This window comes from Cynoglossus semilaevis, chromosome 19 (genome assembly GCF_000523025.1).
Source record: "Cynoglossus semilaevis isolate Cse_v1.0 chromosome 19, Cse_v1.0, whole genome shotgun sequence".
Taxonomy (NCBI): Eukaryota; Metazoa; Chordata; class Actinopteri; order Pleuronectiformes; family Cynoglossidae; genus Cynoglossus; species Cynoglossus semilaevis.
Window position 1 is genome coordinate 9407673 of NC_024325.1, and position 19943 is coordinate 9427615.

General features: G+C 39.2%; 4 protein-coding genes across 7 annotated transcripts in view; 1 reads left to right on the forward strand and 3 right to left on the reverse strand.

Moving 5' to 3' along the window:
* ftr83 (finTRIM family, member 83) overlaps positions 1–1584 on the reverse strand; it is a 4799-nt gene extending 3215 nt beyond the window's left edge. For 2 of the 3 annotated variants that reach the window (XR_001761625.2, XM_025065784.1), the window contains exons 1-2: positions 494–1580; positions 64–159 (exon numbers count right to left, since the gene is read on the reverse strand). Coding sequence is in view for 2 of the 3 variants with exons in the window: in XM_025065784.1 (XP_024921552.1) it covers positions 64–159; positions 494–1069 (672 nt within the window). In the remaining variant the exon portion in view is untranslated. Of the gene's footprint in view, positions 1–63; positions 160–493 lie in introns of all 3 variants that reach the window. The other variant, XM_025065785.1, reaches the window with a different exon arrangement.
* A 3252-nt stretch (positions 1585–4836) lies between these two features.
* ftr82 (finTRIM family, member 82) lies at positions 4837–9494 on the forward strand. The gene is made up of 7 exons (XM_008332815.3): positions 4837–5599; positions 6734–6829; positions 6913–7146; positions 7593–7752; positions 7838–7894; positions 8109–8174; positions 8273–9494. The coding sequence occupies exons 1-7, from the start codon at positions 5009–5011 to the stop codon at positions 8791–8793; spliced, it is 1725 nt and encodes a 574-aa protein (XP_008331037.1). The 5' UTR covers positions 4837–5008; the 3' UTR covers positions 8794–9494.
* A 2024-nt stretch (positions 9495–11518) lies between these two features.
* atp5l (ATP synthase, H+ transporting, mitochondrial F0 complex, subunit g) lies at positions 11519–12551 on the reverse strand. Its single transcript, XM_008332817.3, has 3 exons — positions 12392–12551; positions 11838–11998; positions 11519–11718 (listed from the first exon to the last, which is right to left on the reverse strand). Exons 1-3 carry the CDS (start codon positions 12441–12443, stop codon positions 11620–11622), a joined length of 312 nt encoding a protein of 103 aa, XP_008331039.1. The 5' UTR covers positions 12444–12551; the 3' UTR covers positions 11519–11619.
* A 208-nt stretch (positions 12552–12759) lies between these two features.
* On the reverse strand, positions 12760–16651 carry nherf4b (NHERF family PDZ scaffold protein 4b). 2 transcript variants are annotated; one of them, XM_025066017.1, is made up of 11 exons: positions 16322–16651; positions 16073–16100; positions 15737–15801; positions 15443–15654; positions 15155–15359; positions 14917–15053; positions 14339–14543; positions 14059–14252; positions 13684–13869; positions 13359–13568; positions 12760–13242 (listed from the first exon to the last, which is right to left on the reverse strand). In XM_025066017.1, the coding sequence occupies exons 1-11, from the start codon at positions 16431–16433 to the stop codon at positions 13207–13209; spliced, it is 1590 nt and encodes a 529-aa protein (XP_024921785.1). In that variant the 5' UTR covers positions 16434–16651; the 3' UTR covers positions 12760–13206. The 2 variants fall into 2 exon arrangements, with proteins under 2 accessions (XP_024921785.1, XP_008331040.1); XM_008332818.2 differs by lacking the exon at positions 16322–16651 and adding an exon at positions 16280–16291.
* Positions 16652–19943: the final 3292 nt, after the last annotated feature.

Consider the following 19943-nt stretch of genomic DNA (forward strand, 5'->3'; position numbering starts at 1 on the left):
ATCCTTCAACAGCACAGTGGTTAATCTGGTTCAATCTAGATGATGAATGACAGAGTCTCAGACCTTTAGTGAGTCTACTGCTTGTTTAAGTTCCTCCATCTGCTTGAGCCGGTCGTGAATCTTCTCTTGGATCTCCGCCTGGGTGGCGCCCAGTCGTTGCTATGAAAAGAACAACAGGCATTGTTTACATTGACAACACAAATCCCTTCGTTCTTAATCCACTCATCACACATTTACAGAATTGACAAAACAATAGCCTTCATAATCACAGACTGAACTCAAAAAAGAACTGCGTAACATTTCAAACATGGACGCAGATAAACTATTTTGGTCTGGGTGAGGTTCAGACAACGCTTGAGGGTTGGTACAGATAACTGGTTCCACATATTTATTTTGCTTTTTCATGCATGACTTGTCTTTTCAAAGCTACATCACGTTACTGTATCAAAACTGATCCAAATGAACAAAAACCTAGATGAAGACGGTCACTAACCTGTTCCTCGGCCCTCTCCTGCTCCGCAGACACCATGTCATGGCCTTTGTGCTCTTTGACCGTGCACAGGACACAGATGCACATTTGATCAGTGCGGCAGAACAGCTCCAGACCCTTCTGATGCTGAGGACAGATCTGTCTGTCCAGATGGCCGATTTCATCCACCAGCTTGTGCCTCTTAAAAGTTGCAGACTCAAAGTGAGGCTTCAGGTGCTTCTCACAGTAGGAAGCCAGGCACATCAGACAGGTCTTGATGGCTTTGTGCTTCTTGCCAATGCAGATGTCGCAGCCAACGTCCTGTGGTCCTGCATAGTTGTAGTCAGGAGACGGAGGCGGCGGTGGAAAGGCTTCAGAATTGCGTGGTAGTGTCGAACTCCGGGAGCTCGTCATGCGTCTTGGTGTGGGCCTCTTACTGTATGTGACCCTGCACTGTGGGCAGATGAATGAGCCTGTGTGGTCAGCATGGTCCCAGTAGGTTTTCAGGCAAATGGAGCAGAAGACATGGCCACATGGGATGGACACAGGATCCCTGAGATATTCCTTACACAGGTAGCAGCTCTCCTGGTCGGAAGACATGAAGAAAGCTGGGTGCTACTCCCTGTAACACAGTAACAAGGATGTAAAGGCAGACAGTGACTTGTGTCAGCACAGATGCAAAGTGATCACACAGGTACTACAGTCACAGGTTATATAGCGTAAACAAAGAGGGAGGCTAAACTGGTTAAGCCGAAACCAGTAAAACAAAGGCGGGGCAAGTAAAGGACGCAGTAAATGACTCTGAGAGAATGTGAAGTGAATGAATGATTGAGAGATGAAAGGTTTGTAGTGGAAAGCAAGGTTTCTATTGGTTTGATTTTAATTAGATTAAAGAGTAATCACAATCAAAGAAGAACAGAAGATGACTCTCTTTTTTTTTCTTTTACACACAGTATGTACTTTATTTGACTATTCAAAGTGTCACATGCAAAAAGCAAATGCGTTTTTGTTTTTTGTTTTTTTCAATACTGCAAGAAAAGCACCACACCACACTGGAGTCACTCCTGACTCCAGTGTGGTGTGTACTTTAGTTGCTGACTGTTAGGCTTTGCCCGGTGACAAACTGTTCCCTGTGGACAAGTGACATGACATCCAATCAAGGCACAGTACAAACTGCCCTAAAGTCACTGTATTCTAAGCCATGACTAAGAACTGTAATACTACAGCTACTTTCCTGGTGGTAAGCTGTAACGTACCATTAGTATCAGAGTCATCAGTGACACAACAGGTTGTGATGCAGAGTCAGTGCATGAAGTTGAATCTGCTTGTGGTCTTTAGATTGAGTTGGTAAGGAAGAAATTCAACCTTCAGCTCACATTTAAAGAGTTAATAATTAACTCTGTATCACTGCATTTAAATGACACTGATTACTCCTGACGTCGATACGAAGTATCAACAGCGGTGCTGACTCAGCACTGCTGGTCATATGCAGTTAACATTTTCAAAGTTATACCAACACATTTTTTCCCTAAACTCCAATACTATCTCTGAAATGTCCACCTTACAGTGAACACACCTCTGCTAAGTTGAAATTTCAGGGTTGCTGAAATGGAGCTAGGAATGCAACTACACTTGATAGCCCAGATAACAGGAGGGCTGAGAAAACCTTCTTAAAAGATTCCATTGTGTTGAGCCAGCAGGGCCTGAACTGAGAGCCAAGCACTACAGGGCCTGTTGTCCATCAACGGCTGTAGATACAGCTGACATGAAACAGTAAATGTAGAACATTATTCAGTGAGAGATTCCATTGACAGGAGCACAGTCTTCAAACATGAATATATTCACTTTGATATTTTTTAATCTTAGTAGATGCATTTAAATGCAGAGATATCATTGAAATGTGTGCGAACTCAAGATAACATTAAGTGAAGAAGTTTGACTTGCTGGAGAAACTTTGACCAGGAAGTATCGAAAACTCCCACGGTAAAGTGCAGCCCACCACTACAATCAGAAATAAAGCTTTTACTTGATGTGACACCAGACCTCAGTCAGTCAGATTTTACATCTGAACTTTTTCAACACATGCAACAAAAAATATCATGAGTTTTGTACCATTCTAATCCTATTATTGGATATTACCAAAATGAATGACCTTAGATTTGTTGTTGTTCACCAAAAAGTAAGCGTAAGTTGTTTTAAGAAAACATGTTGTCATTGTAAAGAACAGTATATAATAATTATTCTGTTGTAAGATTTTTGTTTAGTGATCAATTGCTGACATAAACAAAAATAATGTTGTTTTAAGGAAAAAGAGGCACAGCTTTCACTTAATGAAGATCACCTTGGAAAATTTGAAGAATTACAAGAATTGAAATGTTAATCTGTCACTTTTACTGAAAACCTTGCTTCACAAATAAATCTATGCAAGGGTAAAAAAAGACAATTGGATTTTTTTCAATCAAAAGAACAGCAGTGTTTTGTGACTAGATTAACGTTAAGTTCCTTTTACATTTGAAGCATTTTAATTACTTTGAGATTTTTTCTCATTAAAAACCCCGGTGTGATAAATGAAACAGCTCAGTGTTAAACAAAGATGTAATGATAAACTGAGAGATCTACTGATCTTAAAATGTTTTATAAACATTTTATGATCATTTTTTTTGACTCACCTTTTGTCAAGGCTATCGTCCTACTTCACCACATTAATGGATTCAGAGACGCCTTTTGCTTGTGTTTGGTCTTTATATTCACTATGTTTCAAATGAAAACTCAGGGATATGGGACATTTATGCTGCTCTGGGCTCTGCTTCTTTGCTGCTCACATTCATTCTGTCATTTTGTAAACACTCTCATTCTTAATCCCTCCGGCAATTTCTATTTACTCTGATATTCCATGGCATGTTTGAATATACACTCAGAGTATCGGTCAATTACGTTCATACTTCCTTTGATCTAATTTCCTGTTTTTTTGTTTTTCTTTTGGTTTCTGCAGAACGTGCTCTCTCTGTCGTTTACTGGAGCTCAACCTTTATCTTCAACTTGAACTCAACTAACGAGGTCAGTAAACATCACACAACAATGACAAGTAGAGGCACAACTTCTCAGTGAACAGGTCAAACTATTTTGTACTAATTTGTAATTGTTTAAATATCCCTTTACTCCAGATATTGCTGTTCATGTTTCCATGTGTATTTGTATAAATGATGCATTTTCATTTGATGTGATACTAGAAATAATGTAAGTCAAACTTGTGGCCAGCTGTCTTTCCCATTGGCAGGTAGTTAATCTGTAAGCTCACAGCACTCCATGTACTGTGGAGGAAGGAAGGAAAACTGGCTTATCAGAAACCTGACCAAATATGGAGAGGTGAAACTGCCTTGTGCATTAGGTAAGGCATAAAATGTAGTAAAGGTGGGGCCGTCCTTTATAACTAACCCAATTTACATTTCATTGTGGCTGGCACAATACTGAATCGAGGCAGGGATGAATAGTGCGCTACTTCATTATTATAATGGGATAATAGTACGTCTGAAAACCTGTTCAAAACGGCTGTGTTGAAATGTAAATGTGAAGCACTGACGTCAGCGGACACTTCTTTAAAAATAACATGCAGTGAAAAATGGGAAGACTGCAAAAAAATACAACAGCTGTGATGGTGAATGTACACACACACACACTACGTTAAACAGTGGCAACGTGACACTGGGAACTGACAGAAAAGGTTTGTTCAGTGCACACATGCACAGGTGTTTGCCCGTCTCACTGCTGACATGTACAGTGAACAAATTACACAAGTGTGTAACCCATGTGACTGGTTCAACTGGCCACTGTGTAAATATGACAGACTTCCATGAGGCCTCGAGGCAAAACAACTACAGTAAATTAAACACATCGTATGTTTTTGGCGCCTAAAGAAGAATTAAGAAGGGATGTTTGTTTTTGGGCGGTTCCCCTAAATTCCTACAGTACCTTCGTCCACTATGATGTTTGTCGGACTACAACCGGTCTAAGACAATGGCGATTCAGTGTGACAACAATAGGTGGAAATGCAGCTGCCGAGAAATGTGTGCAGAAAACATCCACAGATGAGCCGGTGGAGGAATGTGAGAGTGACAGAAGCTGCAGGAAAAAAATGGAAGCATTTTAATACTCATTGTTGACACTTGTTTTTCTCTTCATGTTTTATTTATTCTATTTCTCTAACCCCCCTCCCTGTTCACTCCCTCTCTCCCACACTCTATCTGTCTCTCACTCCCTCCTCTGCCCGCCCTCTGTCTCTCCATTGCTCTCTCTCCTTCCTTGCTGAACCTGCTTATCTAAACTGGGCAGGGCTCAATATACTCAAAGCACAGGGGGAGGGCCTTGTCTGCTTTCAATCAATAACCTCTGGAATTCAGAAATACAAGTAGGTCCTGTCCCTGGCAGGCTGTACCAAACTCGTGAGGGCGGGCTCCCAGGCACTGTGGAACGAGAACTATCTACTTGTGGCATTCTCTCTGTGCGTCTCTGCAGGTCTGACTGTGTCTCAAGTCCATCACCATGGCTGACCACAGTTCTCCAGACTACTTCAGCTGCGCCCTGTGTTTGAATCTTCTGAGGGACCCTGTGGCTATACCTTGTGGCCACAGTTTCTGTATGGACTGCATCAGTGGCTACTGGAATGAGGCTGATTACACAGGGATTTACATTTGTCCCCAGTGCAAGATTACTTTCACCCAGAGGCCTGTGCTTCGTCCCAATGCCACTCTGAGCATGGTGGCTGAAAAGATCAAAAAAAGCGGACTGAACCTCAACCTCAGCACGTCCCAGGGAAATGTCTACGCCGGATCAAACGATGTCCCTTGTGACTTCTGCTCTGGGAAGAAGCTGAAGGCTGTTAAGTCTTGTCTGAACTGTCTGGCGTCCTACTGCGAGAAGCACCTGAAGCCTCACTATGAATCAGCCACATTTAAAAGGCACAAGCTGGTGGACGAGCTGGGCAACCTGGACAGGAAGATTTGTCCACAGCACCAGAAGTCCCTGGAGCTTTTCTGTCGAACAGACCAGATGTGCATCTGTGCTATCTGCACGGTCAGTGAGCACAAAGGCCACGACATTGTCTCTGCTGAGGCGGAGAGAAGCGAGAAACAGGTAAGAAAATTCAGTCTTTACAAGTCAACAATGATTCGCTCTGTTGAGATAAATAACTACGTGGGTGAAATCACAAGGTAATTAATACTGTATGTAGCCTGTGGGGTTATTAAGAAGAAAGACAATGTTTTTTCCCCAACTTCTGCTGCTGATGCACTACAACTGGCGTTTGGACTTTGACCCATTTCACCAGTGCTATCAGCTATCCTGGCAGGCATTCACCGCCAAAACAAATCCTGCTCTCTGATTAGTTGTATGGAGGAGGGGGGAGTGTCTCTCAGTTATCATGTCCAAGTGTTTTTCAGAGAAATGCATTGTTCCAGCCTAGGGATGGATACACAGAAACTGACCATGCCTTCTGCTGAATTAGCTCCCACCTGTGGGAGTGGGTCTGTAATGGTTCTGGAATGTCAGGGAGTCAAGGCCCTCCGCATCACATGAGTAACTGGTCAGTTTCGCAAGCCTTGTTCTTGTACATGGATGATTCAGGAGTCGTGTTGTTATCGCAGCCGTGACTGTGGACTATTGGAGCTCCTAAACGTGTTTTAGTAATTATTCATCCCAGTTTTTCTCTTTACTACATCGGGAGTCTGGTTTCTTTCATCCAAAAATTTACAGCCTAAATCTCCCACATCCACCTCCATCTCCATCCCTCCCCTCCCCCTTCCTGTGCTCACCCTACCAACCCTCTCCCCCCGTAGATTCCCCACATTCCTCAAGCTTATCTTGAAGAATGGGTTGGTGGGTTTGAGTAAAAGCTGAATTAGAACCCCTTGTTCTGCATGTCAGCCCTGGGTGCACCTTGAAACATCTCTTTAAAAAACCAGGCAGCTGTAGATTTGCATTCCTGACAGAATTCCATTAATAACCCCCTCCTCAACTCTCCACTCACCTCCCTCCATCTGAGATAAAGGCTCGCTGTATTAAGAACATTCTTTAAGTGGGGTCTTACAGACACAGGGCTCCGCTGACATTTTATGATGAGAAAGAATGTTGACTGAAACAATTTTTTTGTTGTAAAAGGGTACATTAAAGGAATACAACCAGTTGTATCTGTTTTAATAATTGAGAGTACGTGAAGGATAACAGGTAAACAGAGGGCTGAGCTGCGCTGTTCTCTGTTCTGTTCTGCAGAAACTGTTGGGAGTCTCCCAGGCTGAGATCAGACAAAAAAGCCAGGAGAGAGTGAAGGAGTTGGAAGAACTGAAGACGGCAGTGGATTCACTGAAGGTGTGGACGTGTTGATAAAAACTGCCTTCGCACAAAACAGCTGTGTGTGAGATTCTATAACCTGTGGTCTTTGTGCTGCGTAGAATTCCGCCCAGAGAGCCATGGTGGAGAGTCAGAAGATGTTTGAGGATATGATTCGCTCCATTGAGCGGATGAGGTCAGAGGTGACCAAACTGATTGGTATTAACGAGAAGGCCGCCTTCAACCAGGCGGAAGCTTTGATTGAGCGTCTGGAACAAGAGATTGATGAACTGAAAAAGAAGGAGTCGGGCCTCAAGCAGCTGTACAGCACCGAGGACCACATCCACTTCTTACAGGTAATGTCCAGTTAGTTAACCGATAAACCCAGGGTTTGTTTGGGGTTTTTTTTCTCAGGTTCAGTGATGAACAGTTGATACAGTTGTTACACATCATAAACATATTTTTGACTTTGTAATTTAATCCATGTGCGTATGTTTAAGTGTTTTTACTGTATGCACAATAAGTAACCAGGCAGGTAAAGCAGTACAGTAATGCTGTGTGTACTATTTAGATTGAGGTAGAGATGTCATGACTGTCATCATCATTATCATAATAACATTTGAGACCATTACATCTCCTCCAAACGTGTTGACAGTATAAAAACAAAACAATCTCATGTGCTGTTCACTAAACTACAATTCAAACTTATATGTATATTGTAAGTAAATGTGTGCGTCGTGTTTATATAAATTAAATGAAAGATTTTCTCCATCTTTATTGCACCACTGTTTTTTCCCCCCAGAACTTTAACTACCTCTGCACTCCCACCGATGATGGCTTCATTCCAAGGGTGACAGTCAACCCAGACTTCTCCTTTGGCTCTGTAAGAAAAGCTGTGGCTGAGATCAAGGATCGTCTGGAGGAGTTTGGCAGAGAGGAGCTGCTCAAGATCTCCAAGTCAGGTCTGACCTCAATCAACAGAAACATTACACTTCAAGATGAATGATACGATAAAAAATACTGAACTTAATGCAATTTGTTCTGCAGTTAACGAGGTTCCAGTGTACACTACAGAAAGTCGAACACTGGACAGGAAGAGCAGAGGTGAGCACTATCACGCCATATACTGGTATACAGCTCTGTTCACAGATATTTATTGTCCATGTTGATAGTGGAGTGAACCTTAATGGTTGCAATCAAGTCACACAGTAGTTACATCATACATACCTCCTTTACAAACTCTAAAAACACCTGAAAAAGAATTTAAAGCATGTGCGTGGGTGCGTTGCGTGGCTAACGATTGCATCTTCATCTGCAGGCAAAGAAATGATCATGAACAGCCTTCCTCCCTCAGAGCCGAAGGGCAGGGCAGACTTTTTAAAATGTAAGTTATCCACTGACCGCTTTTACATTAGGTGTGATTACATCAGTCCTTTTTTTCAAATAAATTGAATAAAAAGGGTTTTATTCCTCTTTCACTAGACTTCTACCAAATGAAACTGGACCAGAGCACAGCTTACAAAGAGCTGTTGATCTCTGAAAACAGCAGAAAAGTCATCCGCACCCGGGATCTGCAGCCTTATGGAGACAACCACGAGCGTTTCGACAGCTTTGCCCAAGTGCTGTGTCGAGAAGCCCTGTTCGGAGGCCGCTTCTACTGGGAGATTGAGTGGAATGGGGAGTTCTCCATTGGCGTTGCTTACAAGAGCATCAGCAGAAAGGGCAAAGGTTCACTTTGTCTCCTGGGCTACAACGACAAATCCTGGAGTCTCCTTTGTTCCGACTCAGGTTACTCTGCTTGGCACAACCGGGTAGACAAGGCTGTCAGTGGCCCCCACTCGCCCAGAATAGGCGTGTACCTGGACCACAGTGCAGGCGTGCTGGCATTTTACAGCATAAGCAACACCATGACTCTGCTGCACAGGTTTGAAACCACATTTGTTGAGCCTCTTTACGCAGGCTTTGGAGTTGGCACCTCAGTAAAAATCTGCAATCTAAAATGATTGAAAATATCTGAGCTTACATTTAAAAAAAGTCTGGAAAAACCTGTTTGTTTCTTACATTACACATCAATGCATTTGGGAATGTACACTATATTTCCTGAAACATACAACACATCACATGAATTAAAAAGTATTGTAATTTTTAAGGGAATTCTTTAAGTTTGTAGATTCATGTATTTTTAAACCCATTCATCATTTATTACCTTTCACATATTCTATCACAACACAATTTCGTTTGTTGTTTGTTATATTTTCTGAAAAAATGTAATTACTACATTATTACAAAATCACAAGATACACAAAAGTATTATACTGATATTACATTTCTGAAATATTACATGTCCAGTTTTTACTGAATTAAAGAACTGTCACATGACCACGATGATGTTATTATTACTGAAGCCTGTATTTCCTTATGTTGGCAAATATTGGATTAGAAATGTAAAAATATTCTGCATTTATATAAAAAATAAAAGTTCATGTTATCCTGTTAATGTATTACCAGGTAATATCCTGGCTTTTTTTATTGTTATTTCATTTTATCACATTTTATTATTTACATCTGTTTTATTACTTGAGCTTTTTTCACTTGAACTAACAATTATTTAATTTTGTTTAGGCTTACCTTTATAACACACAACTCAAACATCCATCTGGAAAATAGAACTTCTGTTTTTGTAACGAAATGATTCATTTATGGGTTGTAACTTTTGTAACGAAATGATTCATTTATGGGGGAAAAAATAAAGAACTATATGAGATAATTGATGTCCAAGAGCTCGGGTGTTTTTACTACGGTGTGTTAAGAATGGAACTATAGTAGATTGGACTAAATGTTCTTTGCTAGAATAGGAATACGTGTCCGTTTAACTGCTAAGGAGGATCAATACTTACTTGTCATGAAAATATGGCTCCCCCTGTTGGTTAGTTATGGAAACAGGTCATGGAAAGCAGTACGTTAAATTAAATAGAACCGACGGCAGGCTTTTTGATTATGGCATAGAAACTCACAGTAAAATAATATTAAAAAGTAAATTTTATGCAATATTAACTTTACCGGGGTTTAGTAAACATTTGTGTGTCTGATGTCAGTTTTATTTAAAATTGTGCCTTACTTAAAATCCTGAACAAGGCCTGTGTCGCAGTTTCAATTCAGACTGATGCTCACTCTTCCGACTCACTCTCTCCCTTACTCACATACTATTTGGCTTGATGATGTTGAGGGTTTGATCCTGGGTGTGGTCTGTGTGCATGCACCACAAGTTGGACATCAGAAGAGAAATACGATTTTTTTTTTCAGTAAGCTGGATGATGTGGCAGAAGGAGTGCCCGCACGGGAGAGAGTAGTGGTTGGAGCAGACCCAAACGGACATGTTGGTGACGGAGAGAAGGCGATGTGGATAATATGGTGTGAAAGACAAGAATACATAAGGACAGATGATTGAAGATGAGTTTTTTTTTTGTTAAGTATTGTTTTAGGAAGGGGGCATAAGATAACAAAAAGATTTTTAAGAATGGGATAGTCAGGGAGATGAGGCAAGTAGACAGGAATGCTGTCTGGGTAGAGGAGAGGCTGAGACAGCAGTAACAAAGGCAAAGTGAGAGAAGAATTTGTACTGGTTAGCTAAAGAGAGAGGACATCCAGTAGATGTTTGTTTGTAAGTATAATGTACTGAGTATAGTGTACTGGGTATATTGGTAAGAGTATTATTAGAATCTTATGAATATTGTTGGAATACAATATACGTATAGTTGAATTACTGCTCAAAGGGTTAGCCCACAGCAGGCTACACACAGAGGTTAATTGAACCTCTCTGATAATGATCTGGTCAGTAAAGTAGCAGAGGGTGTTGTTAATCAGTTTCAACTCAGTTGGTGATGATGGAATTAACAACAGGTGTACTAGAGTGACAACAATGAGAATACTCCCAAAACAGGACTGGATTTGCACATGGAGGTCAAGTTTCTCCCTCTTGACCTTTTTTTTTTTGCTGGTTTTGATCTGAGTCATTATTATTAATGGCTGTATGAGGGGATTCCCCTAACCCTACAGAAGTTGCACAAGTTATCCAACTCTTTCAGGATGGCACATCCACATGTGTCTTAGCAAGGAGATTTAATTTGTTTCCCAGCACAATCTCCAGAGACGGGCAGTTACTGAAGGAGAGCTGGACACGGCCGTAGAAGGTCCTCACCCCATCAGCAGGACTAATATGTGGTCTTTTGTGCAAGGAGAAACAGGTTGAGCACTGCACGTTCCCAACAGAATGACCTCCAGCAGGCCACTGGTGTGAAGCAAGTTCACCCTGAGCACCTGTGTTGGATGTGAAAAAGTAAAGAGTCTGGAAAAGACAAGAAGAACGCTAGGCTGCCTACAACATTTTTCAGCATGACAGGTTTGATGGTGGGTCCATATCTGTATAGATATACAACATAACCCTTTTTCACATTGATAAATAATGTATTTTCAAAGTGTTCCCTTTCTTTTTTTCCAGCAGTGTACATGTTTGAAAGGATGAAGGACAAAATTTTGCACGTTACGGCTTATGCTCATAACAGTATAAAACTCTTTTGCTTTCCTTCCTGATGCTTCAACACATGAATTGCTGTTTTACATACTGCTAATTTTCAAATACATGCTCTCTTGTACATACCTTTATGTCAAAATCAAGCCACAATAAAAGTACAAAAGTATTTTAGCAAATTAAACATTAAGTCAAGAAACTTGTTTTTAAAGAACAGATGCCAATTTATTAATTCACAGCATTCTGGTTGGGACTTCAACATATAATGGTCTACAAGAGAAAAGGTACAACAGTCCATAATTCAGACATCGTAGCCAACGATGCCTCCTTTGCCAATGCACTCTCCGATATAGAACCACATCAATACCTCCGTGGCCACTAGTCCATTCCTTAGAGCATCCTGTAAGAAATACATCAAGTGAGTTATTTAAACACATCAAGTTAGTATTGCCATTGTATGTAGGTTCTCAATTTTGTCAAATACAAAGCTGTTCTTCTGCCGATAACACTTGAACTCACCTTTACTGTGGTTTGACCGACAGCTCCTGTCTGGAATCCATGAATTAGTTTTTTGGCCCCTTCAATGGCCTTGGGGATTTCAGCTGGTGACGGGGGGACAAGTTCAACACGGGCGTAGTACCAGAAGGTGGCAAGTCGAGGTCTGGTGTAGTTTAAAGTAGCTAAGAGAAAGAGAGAGAAAAGTTGTCAACGTTGCATGTTTCAGTGACTTTGCACGACCTCATCTCGAGTTCGAATCTAGATACACATACATTTCCTTACGTGCGCATGTGTAACGTAGATGCTAGGCTACAATGCTAATGTTTAGGAAAGGAAAACAATGGAGTTATTTGTGTTAGGTAACTTCGATACGTCAAACTTTGAGCCACGATGATAGATTTCAAGTCTAATTAGGAAATTTAAACTGACATTTTGACTTATCCATTCAATTAATAGTTACTGGCTATGTGACAGTTTCGGCCTGGCTACATATAAGCAATGCAAAACGACACAACCAACGCTCATTCATTCCCTAATAATTGTAAATTCTAACAATATACAACAAGATAACTTACCGCCGACCATTGAAGGTACTTTAGCGACCAGCTTTTGCACCGCTTGTGCCATTTTAGGGTGTTTCCGATTCTAAGTGCTTCCCCTGGCTCTGTTAGCTGACTGAATGTCACCTCCAGTAGAAGGACCCGTGCATATAGCTGTCCAGACAAATGCCTTTACAGAAAAACCCCACGGTGTGGATTGTTGATGTTTTCGAATAACACTTTAATATTGTCTAAGGCATTAAAACATTTAAATCTTTAGATTTGAACTTTAAGCTTTTATAAAAAATTAACTTCATTTCTAAAAACATTAAATGTCTTGGAATCCAATTCTTTAAAAAAAAATCAGATTCTTTTAAATTTAACTTTATGTCTTTACAGAAAATAAACAGCATATATAATGACATTATTCTATATATTTTTTATACAAACAAATACATATGTGGAAACAGTCATGTTGTCTTACGAAATAGTGAGTTTAACTGGCCCTGTGTGAACATTAGGGTTAGTTTGAATGTAAATATTTTAAAGCAATAGTAGAAATATTTGTAGAAGTATTTGACCATTTACACAAGAAAACGCAGAAAATGTTACTGTCCTATGTACACAATCTCTTTGAATGAAAAACATTTATAAGAACGGGGCAATGATTTAACAATTCAAGTCATTCATGGAAGAAACTCTTTAATGTATAGTACAGTCACAAATACAGTTCTCTTTTTATTTGTCCTTTGAACACACTGTGGAAACCTTATCAACGTTGGGTTGAAGTCTCCTTGGCAAATGTACATGATGGGAGAAGGGAGATCTATGGAAATGTGCATCTTGATTGCTCATAAATAAGTAATCTCTTGGTCATCGTCTTCATGCTGCGATAAGTACGTACAAGAAAATAAAGTTAAGAACATTAGCTGATGTACTGAGTGACATACTATGAGTATGAAATCAGTTTAGTTCTTCAGTATTTGCTTTGTTTTTGTTTTACCTTAGGGATATCTCTTGTTGGTCTTACAGTCTGCTTCATATTTTCATAGCTGGTCTTCTCCATGACGGATAATGAAAGAAAGTGTCCTCCCTGCTTCATAAGCATAATAACATCTTCCAGACAGTTCCCCTCAACATTTTGGCCATTTACTTCTACCACGACATCACCCATAACTAGTCCTGCATTCTGACCTGGACCACCAACCACCACCTACAACAAAAAAAGTCAGTATTCAAAATATAATGATGCAGTCACTTTTTTTCCAACTATTCTGTATGCCTCAGTAGTAATGTGTTTTGGGTGAATTATTGTATAATTACCCTACCTGGGTGATGAAGATCCCAGGGCTGTGTGGGAAGCAACCCAGGTTGAAGCCAAACCCCAATGGTCCTTTATGGAGAGCACAAACTTTAATTTGATCTGCTACTTCCTTGGATGACTGCTCTGCTTCAAGGACTGGTTCAATTCTCTCAGCAATGTTATCACAGAAGAGAAGAGGTGACAGGCCAAGCTGCAGAATTTGTTGTTTTTTTTAAAATATGTTGATAAAGAGTATAAAGATAAGAATAATCTTTAAAGGTTGAATTACAATGCTATTATTAGTAGTAGTAGTAGCAGTAGTAGCAGTAGTGGTAGTATTAACTTTGAAATACTTCAAAACCAACTTCACTGAGATACACATCAGTTAAGTTGCACAAACCTTTGTGTAAAATTCCAGGCCTCGGGAAGTGATGGTTGTCAGACAGATTTGATGTCCTTCCTGTTTCACTTGGGCAAGAACTTCTTCATGGGTTAGTGTTTGCACTGTCTCTCCATTTATCTCCAGCAGCAACTCTCCGTCCTGCAAACCTGCCAGTCCTGCTGGACTGCCTTTATCTATATGCAATACATGATCTGTTATTGAAAACAAATACAGAAGATTTTGTTTTTAGGATCTGAAAGCTTTTGTGTGAGGCTTTAATCTCTTGATGTATTTTTACACTTGAGTCCTGAATATGTCTTCTCCAGTCGAAGGACGAAGCCATAGCCCTCAGGCCCAGAAACCAGATGGACTTTTCGGGCTTTGAAAGGTAGATTGTGTGAAGCAGCCATGGAGGGTAGGATAGGGATCCCGTGTTGTATGTATTTCTTCTCACTTTCACTGTCAATCACCAGAACTGTGATGTGATTGCCACATGTTTTCAGCTACAGAAACAAAATCTATAATTAATAATAATAATTAGAACTTTATTCATATATAGATATATATAGAAATGATTGTGTTAACAACAGATCTACTGCCACTTGGAGGCGTCAAGTACATGGTTCCTCTGGGGCACAGATAATCATAACCACTTTAACAAACTATCAAGACCAGCAACCTGATACACTTGTCTGTCTGAACACATGGTACTGATTAATGGTCACATTATACTAGAGTTTTAATGTTATCTTTGTGCAAAACTCTGATAATGGCTTTATCAACAGTGTAATGTAATGTAGCTAAACTCTGTATTTAAAACTTTATGTTAAAAATGTCTGTGAACAATAATTCAAACATAACATCGTGGTTATATACCATCCTGTTGAGTGCCGAGGGGGAGAGCTCAGACACTGGTGCTCCATTCATCCACACTAGTCGATCCCCCTTCAACACTCCTGCCTTTTCAGCTGCTCCTCCGATCACCAGGCTAACAGAGAAGCGCCCTTTCTCACCTGCAGTCCAAAACAGAACAAAACTGCTTTAATTTTAATCTTTAACCTTATTTCATATCTTAACTATTTTTCTTCTAGTTGCAACCACATGAGGCAATGACCTTCCACAGGTGTGAAGCTGATGCCCAAGCCTGAGACAAGATTTCGGGTGATGTGACAAAGTCTGGGTGGTTTGTAGTCTCCGTATTTGTAAGTTTTGACCAGATCTCTCAGGTCTTCTCCTTGTAACACAGCCTTCTCATACGCCTCCCCATCCAAAACTAATACACATAACTGGGGTCCACTGAGTTTTATCTTCCTGGACACCTTGTTCACATAACATGGAAACACTGTAAACCCATATCAAATTGTGCTGATAAATTGTATTTTAGTCAATAAGTTCATCCTACCTCAGGATGAGGAACATCATCGACAAAACAATTGTTTACTTCCAACAGCCTGTCACCATTCTGAAGGCCACCACGGTCTGCCGACCCCAGAGACACCACATTTTTTATAATGTGACCCTGGCGACCCCTCTCCACCCGCAAATGAAATCCATAGGACTGCCCCTCTTCTTTTGTAAGAACACACAGACGTGGGCCCGACGGCTTCACAGATTCTAGGCAGGATGAAACAAAAAACAACAGTTTTGTAAAGCCTTTTTTGAGCTCACTGAACTAAAGCTTGCAAAGATAGTGTACCTCCATCATCTGTGATCACCATGACTGGGTTGTCTATGCCCTCCTTAGGATTAAATGTAAATTTACTGTAAAATAAGAGATGTTACATATTTGACCTTCCTAATGATGGTAAATTAAGTCTTTTTGTATCATTAAAAAATGTGTACATGATTATTATCAGCAGAATTTACATGTAAACTATGAGCTTTATTTGGCACAAGTTCTACTCTGAAAATCAAACATTTACCTATGTCATATGGGGAAAAATAAAAGTATTTTACACAGATCTAAAACTACTATTACAGGTGTATAAAACATCGGTGGACATTGTTGCAACATTATATTAAAAAGACTTACCCCGTCAACACTGTGACTTCTACCTCACCTGAAAACAAAAAAAAGTGAAAAGTGAATTCGTTAACAGCATGTAGAGCACAGCATGTATCACATTTGCATATGTCTCAGTGGTCAACAAATACAGCATGATATCACCATATTTACATTTTTAGTCTCGGTCAATATCATATAAATAAATGCAGTAGCAACATAACATTAGCACAATACCTGACATGCAACGCACAATATGTTTAAGTGATCTGAACTCACTGTGCTGTGGAGTGTCTGTATAGATCTCTGCTAATCTGTGACACAGCAGCTTAATAGCTGAGCTGGGATTTGGATTCCATATCTGCTGATTATGACTATCAGGAGGAATCATAAAACTGGGTTTGACTTTATGGAGTTACCTTTAGTCTTTGGCCTCTCTAAAGAGGGAGGGACCACAATGTTTATAAAACATAAAGTCATGATTGTCAGTTTGGCCCTACAAAAGTACTAATACAATGTATTAAACTGTCACCTTGTTAGAAGAAGTGTAAAAATGGTGTGGCACTTCAATATTTGTTGTTTTTTCTTACAATCAAACATCACAACATTGTTTTCCTGTTAGGCCTTATATTGAGATAATTTAAAAAATGTAGAAATGGTAAAGGTTTGTTTCTGATATTAAATTTACTTGAGAGTATTTATCATAATAACCCCATGTCTGCCTCACTCCCCTGCATTGCTGTGTTTGTCTTGGACACCCTGTGTAATTGGTTGATTAAAGAAGCCACTTTATTCCATTATGCTTACTAACACAATCATCGATGTCCTTCAGTTTCTGACATTTCATATCACGTGGTCAAAAGTAACAGTAACACACTGTGCCTTCCTGGTAACAGTGTAATATCAAAACAAACTGCACTATTTGAAGATCTAACATCCCTCAAGCCTTGAGTGCCTCTAATGGATCAGTGTTTGTTTTTCCATGTCATAAACCGTCTTTTACGTTTTTTAAAAAAGCCTGTGGCCATTAACATGCATATAAGGATAAATTCCATTTGGCACTCACCATACAGTGGGATTTTTATATAAATTATGTCAATCCAAATTATTTTTTATTTTATATTTTTTACAATTATTAATTATTTTTGTTAAAGAAAAACCCAACCCAAAACAATTACATATTTAAAGTGTTCAGAAAAGCATAAACTTGACACAAACACACACATAACACAATAGCACATAAGAATAATATCCTAAAAATTACTTTACCTTTACTGGACCTCATGTTGAGGGATGCAACCAAAGCAGCTGTACACATCCAAACCTTATTCCCCAGCCAAGAGAGACTCCTCCCCTTTGAGCATAACCAAGCAGGGTGTTTGAACTTTGTGTGAATTTTAAAGAAAAAAGATCCAGAATTTCCAAAAACATCATTATTGCCCTTGAATTTATTTATGTGGAAAATTCCCAACTTTTTCTTCATTCTATAGCAATAAATCATCATCTTTTAAACCAAATATTTTAAACGTGAGAGAATTGTTGTGGAAAATGTATCTCAGTCAAGGAACAAAAAGGATTTTGGCTTTTTAGTATATATACTAATAGTGATGGGAAATAATCCAGGAAATCTCTGTAACAATGGCCAAGACAGTATTTTTATTCTTATAGTCCCTGGTTCAATGGGCTAATGTGGTTGGCTTCTTTTTTTAATAGTATTGATACAGTATATTATGTAGAACAAATGGATGTCTTCATGGTATATTGATATTCCATCTAGAACTCAAGACATCGTGCACTCAGTCAGCGACGTCTCAACTTTTGTCCACTAGATGGCAACAAAAGCTAAACAAACGGATTTAGATTTTTTAGCTCAACAATTTATTTTCATATATTAACATGCATAATTATTTTTATAGTTATTTTATTTTTATATCTATGACAACAAACGATTTTGTTTAAAAGTAATATATCTGTTTCGCTGTTAGTGAGCAAACGACTGGCCTTTAAATTTGATAATGAAAACCATCCATTCATTTCCTTTGTTGAGAAATACTATTTTATTTAGTACAAGCAATGTGCATCCTCTGTTGTTCTGGCAAAGTCCTACACACAGTCAATTAATAACTATACCTCAGCTGCCAATCAAAGGTCATCTGAGGAGGTCAGAGGCATGTCACTGACTCCAAACATTTGTTTTTTTTAAACAATCAATCTCAAATGTTTAGTGTTGGAGTTACAGTAATACTATAAAAGTGGAGGTAAAACGAGTTGATAGCAGAAAAAAGTAATCATAGTTAGGGATAAAAATATAAACAGTACAAGTCAAAAATATAGGAAATGTATGTGTATGTGATGCCATTTTAGACTGAGAGGGAGTAGCGTGTGGGGGGGAGGTAGTGGGGGCTGGGGAGAGGTGGAGGGGGCATGAAGCAGCTGGGTTTCTATGGGGCTTTTCAGTCCTGGGTCTAGAGCCAAGTGTCCTTCCCTCTCTGTCATCCCTGAAGGGATCCTCCCAGCAACATAGAGATACTTTGCTCCCATCTGTGACCGAAGCAAATGCTTTGTACTATAATCACATCGAAACTAGTTTAGTAAGTATTTACTTTTGTGCACATCATTCCATGTTTTACACACCCCACATGCAAACAGAACTATTGTTCTGTTGCTTTGTGTGTGTTTACTGAACTTTATATGGATTTAGAGTAATGACACCCTGCCAATGGCTGCAGAGCTCCCACAGTTGCCTGTGGTTTTTCATGAAGCCAGAGTCTAGTGCTGCCGCACACACTGGCTCACACATTGGCTCCTGTGTCATCCTCGCAGAGAGTCCGAAGGCCACTCTTTTATCGTGACACACGTGGCTCCTCTTTGAATGCCTGTGTCCTCAGTTTCCTTGGTCTTTGAATCCATGGCAACAGCAGTCCAATTGGACAACTAAGGACAAGTAACTCTGAAAATATACATTTGTAAAATTATGTCCAATCACAGTAACTATTTTTACTAATTTTGTTGTTGTTATTGTGATTATTATGATTATTATTATTATTAGCAGTAGTTATAGCAATGTAGTAGAATTTACAATATTCAACTTACAAAATAAAGTAACTAGACATTAAATATATACAGACTCTGAATGTTGCTTTAATAGCTTTTTCAACATGTTGTCCCTCCATCCAAAACTTCCTTCATTTCCTTTGATTGAGAAATGCTTCATTTTTCTTCTCCTTTTCAAAAACAACGTTTAGTCAGCAGATTTTTTAAGCCATTTGCAATACCATTGAAATTGCACTCAGGTCAGAATGCATTACTGTAGTGTCACAGAAAACTAAAAAAATGTAAGATAAGCAATTGCTTTTATTTATTTGATATATGGATATACTTTAGTATGTAGTAAAGGATGCTGTAAAAAGTAACACTAATTGTTAGATGTATTGGGATTCTGTGTCATTTCCCTTACTTTTTGGTTGATTACTACGTTTTTCAGCTAACGTTTCTGCTGACTTAACACAGCAAGAATGACATTTTGCTTGCCAGTGCTGTATTGAGTTTTATGTTGATAAGGTAGGTTACAACCGTTTGACAACCAATTAGATATTATGGCTATGGCCTCCCAAAATGATTGTGACTCATATTAAGCTGTTATATACAATTTTGAACTTTAAGTTTAAGTAATTGTAATAATCGTCCGTGACCCTATGAAATTAAGAGTCAATGTTGAAATTCTACAATTGACGTAGAATAATGACTGAAAATTAAAAGCAATTCTAATAACGTGAAACTAATCGCGTTATCACTAATCACGCTGTTTATTTATTTATTTATTTATTGTGTCAGCAATCCGTAAATACACTTCCATACCTTTGTACACTTATTGGAAGTTGTAGGTAGATCAGTGTTATTC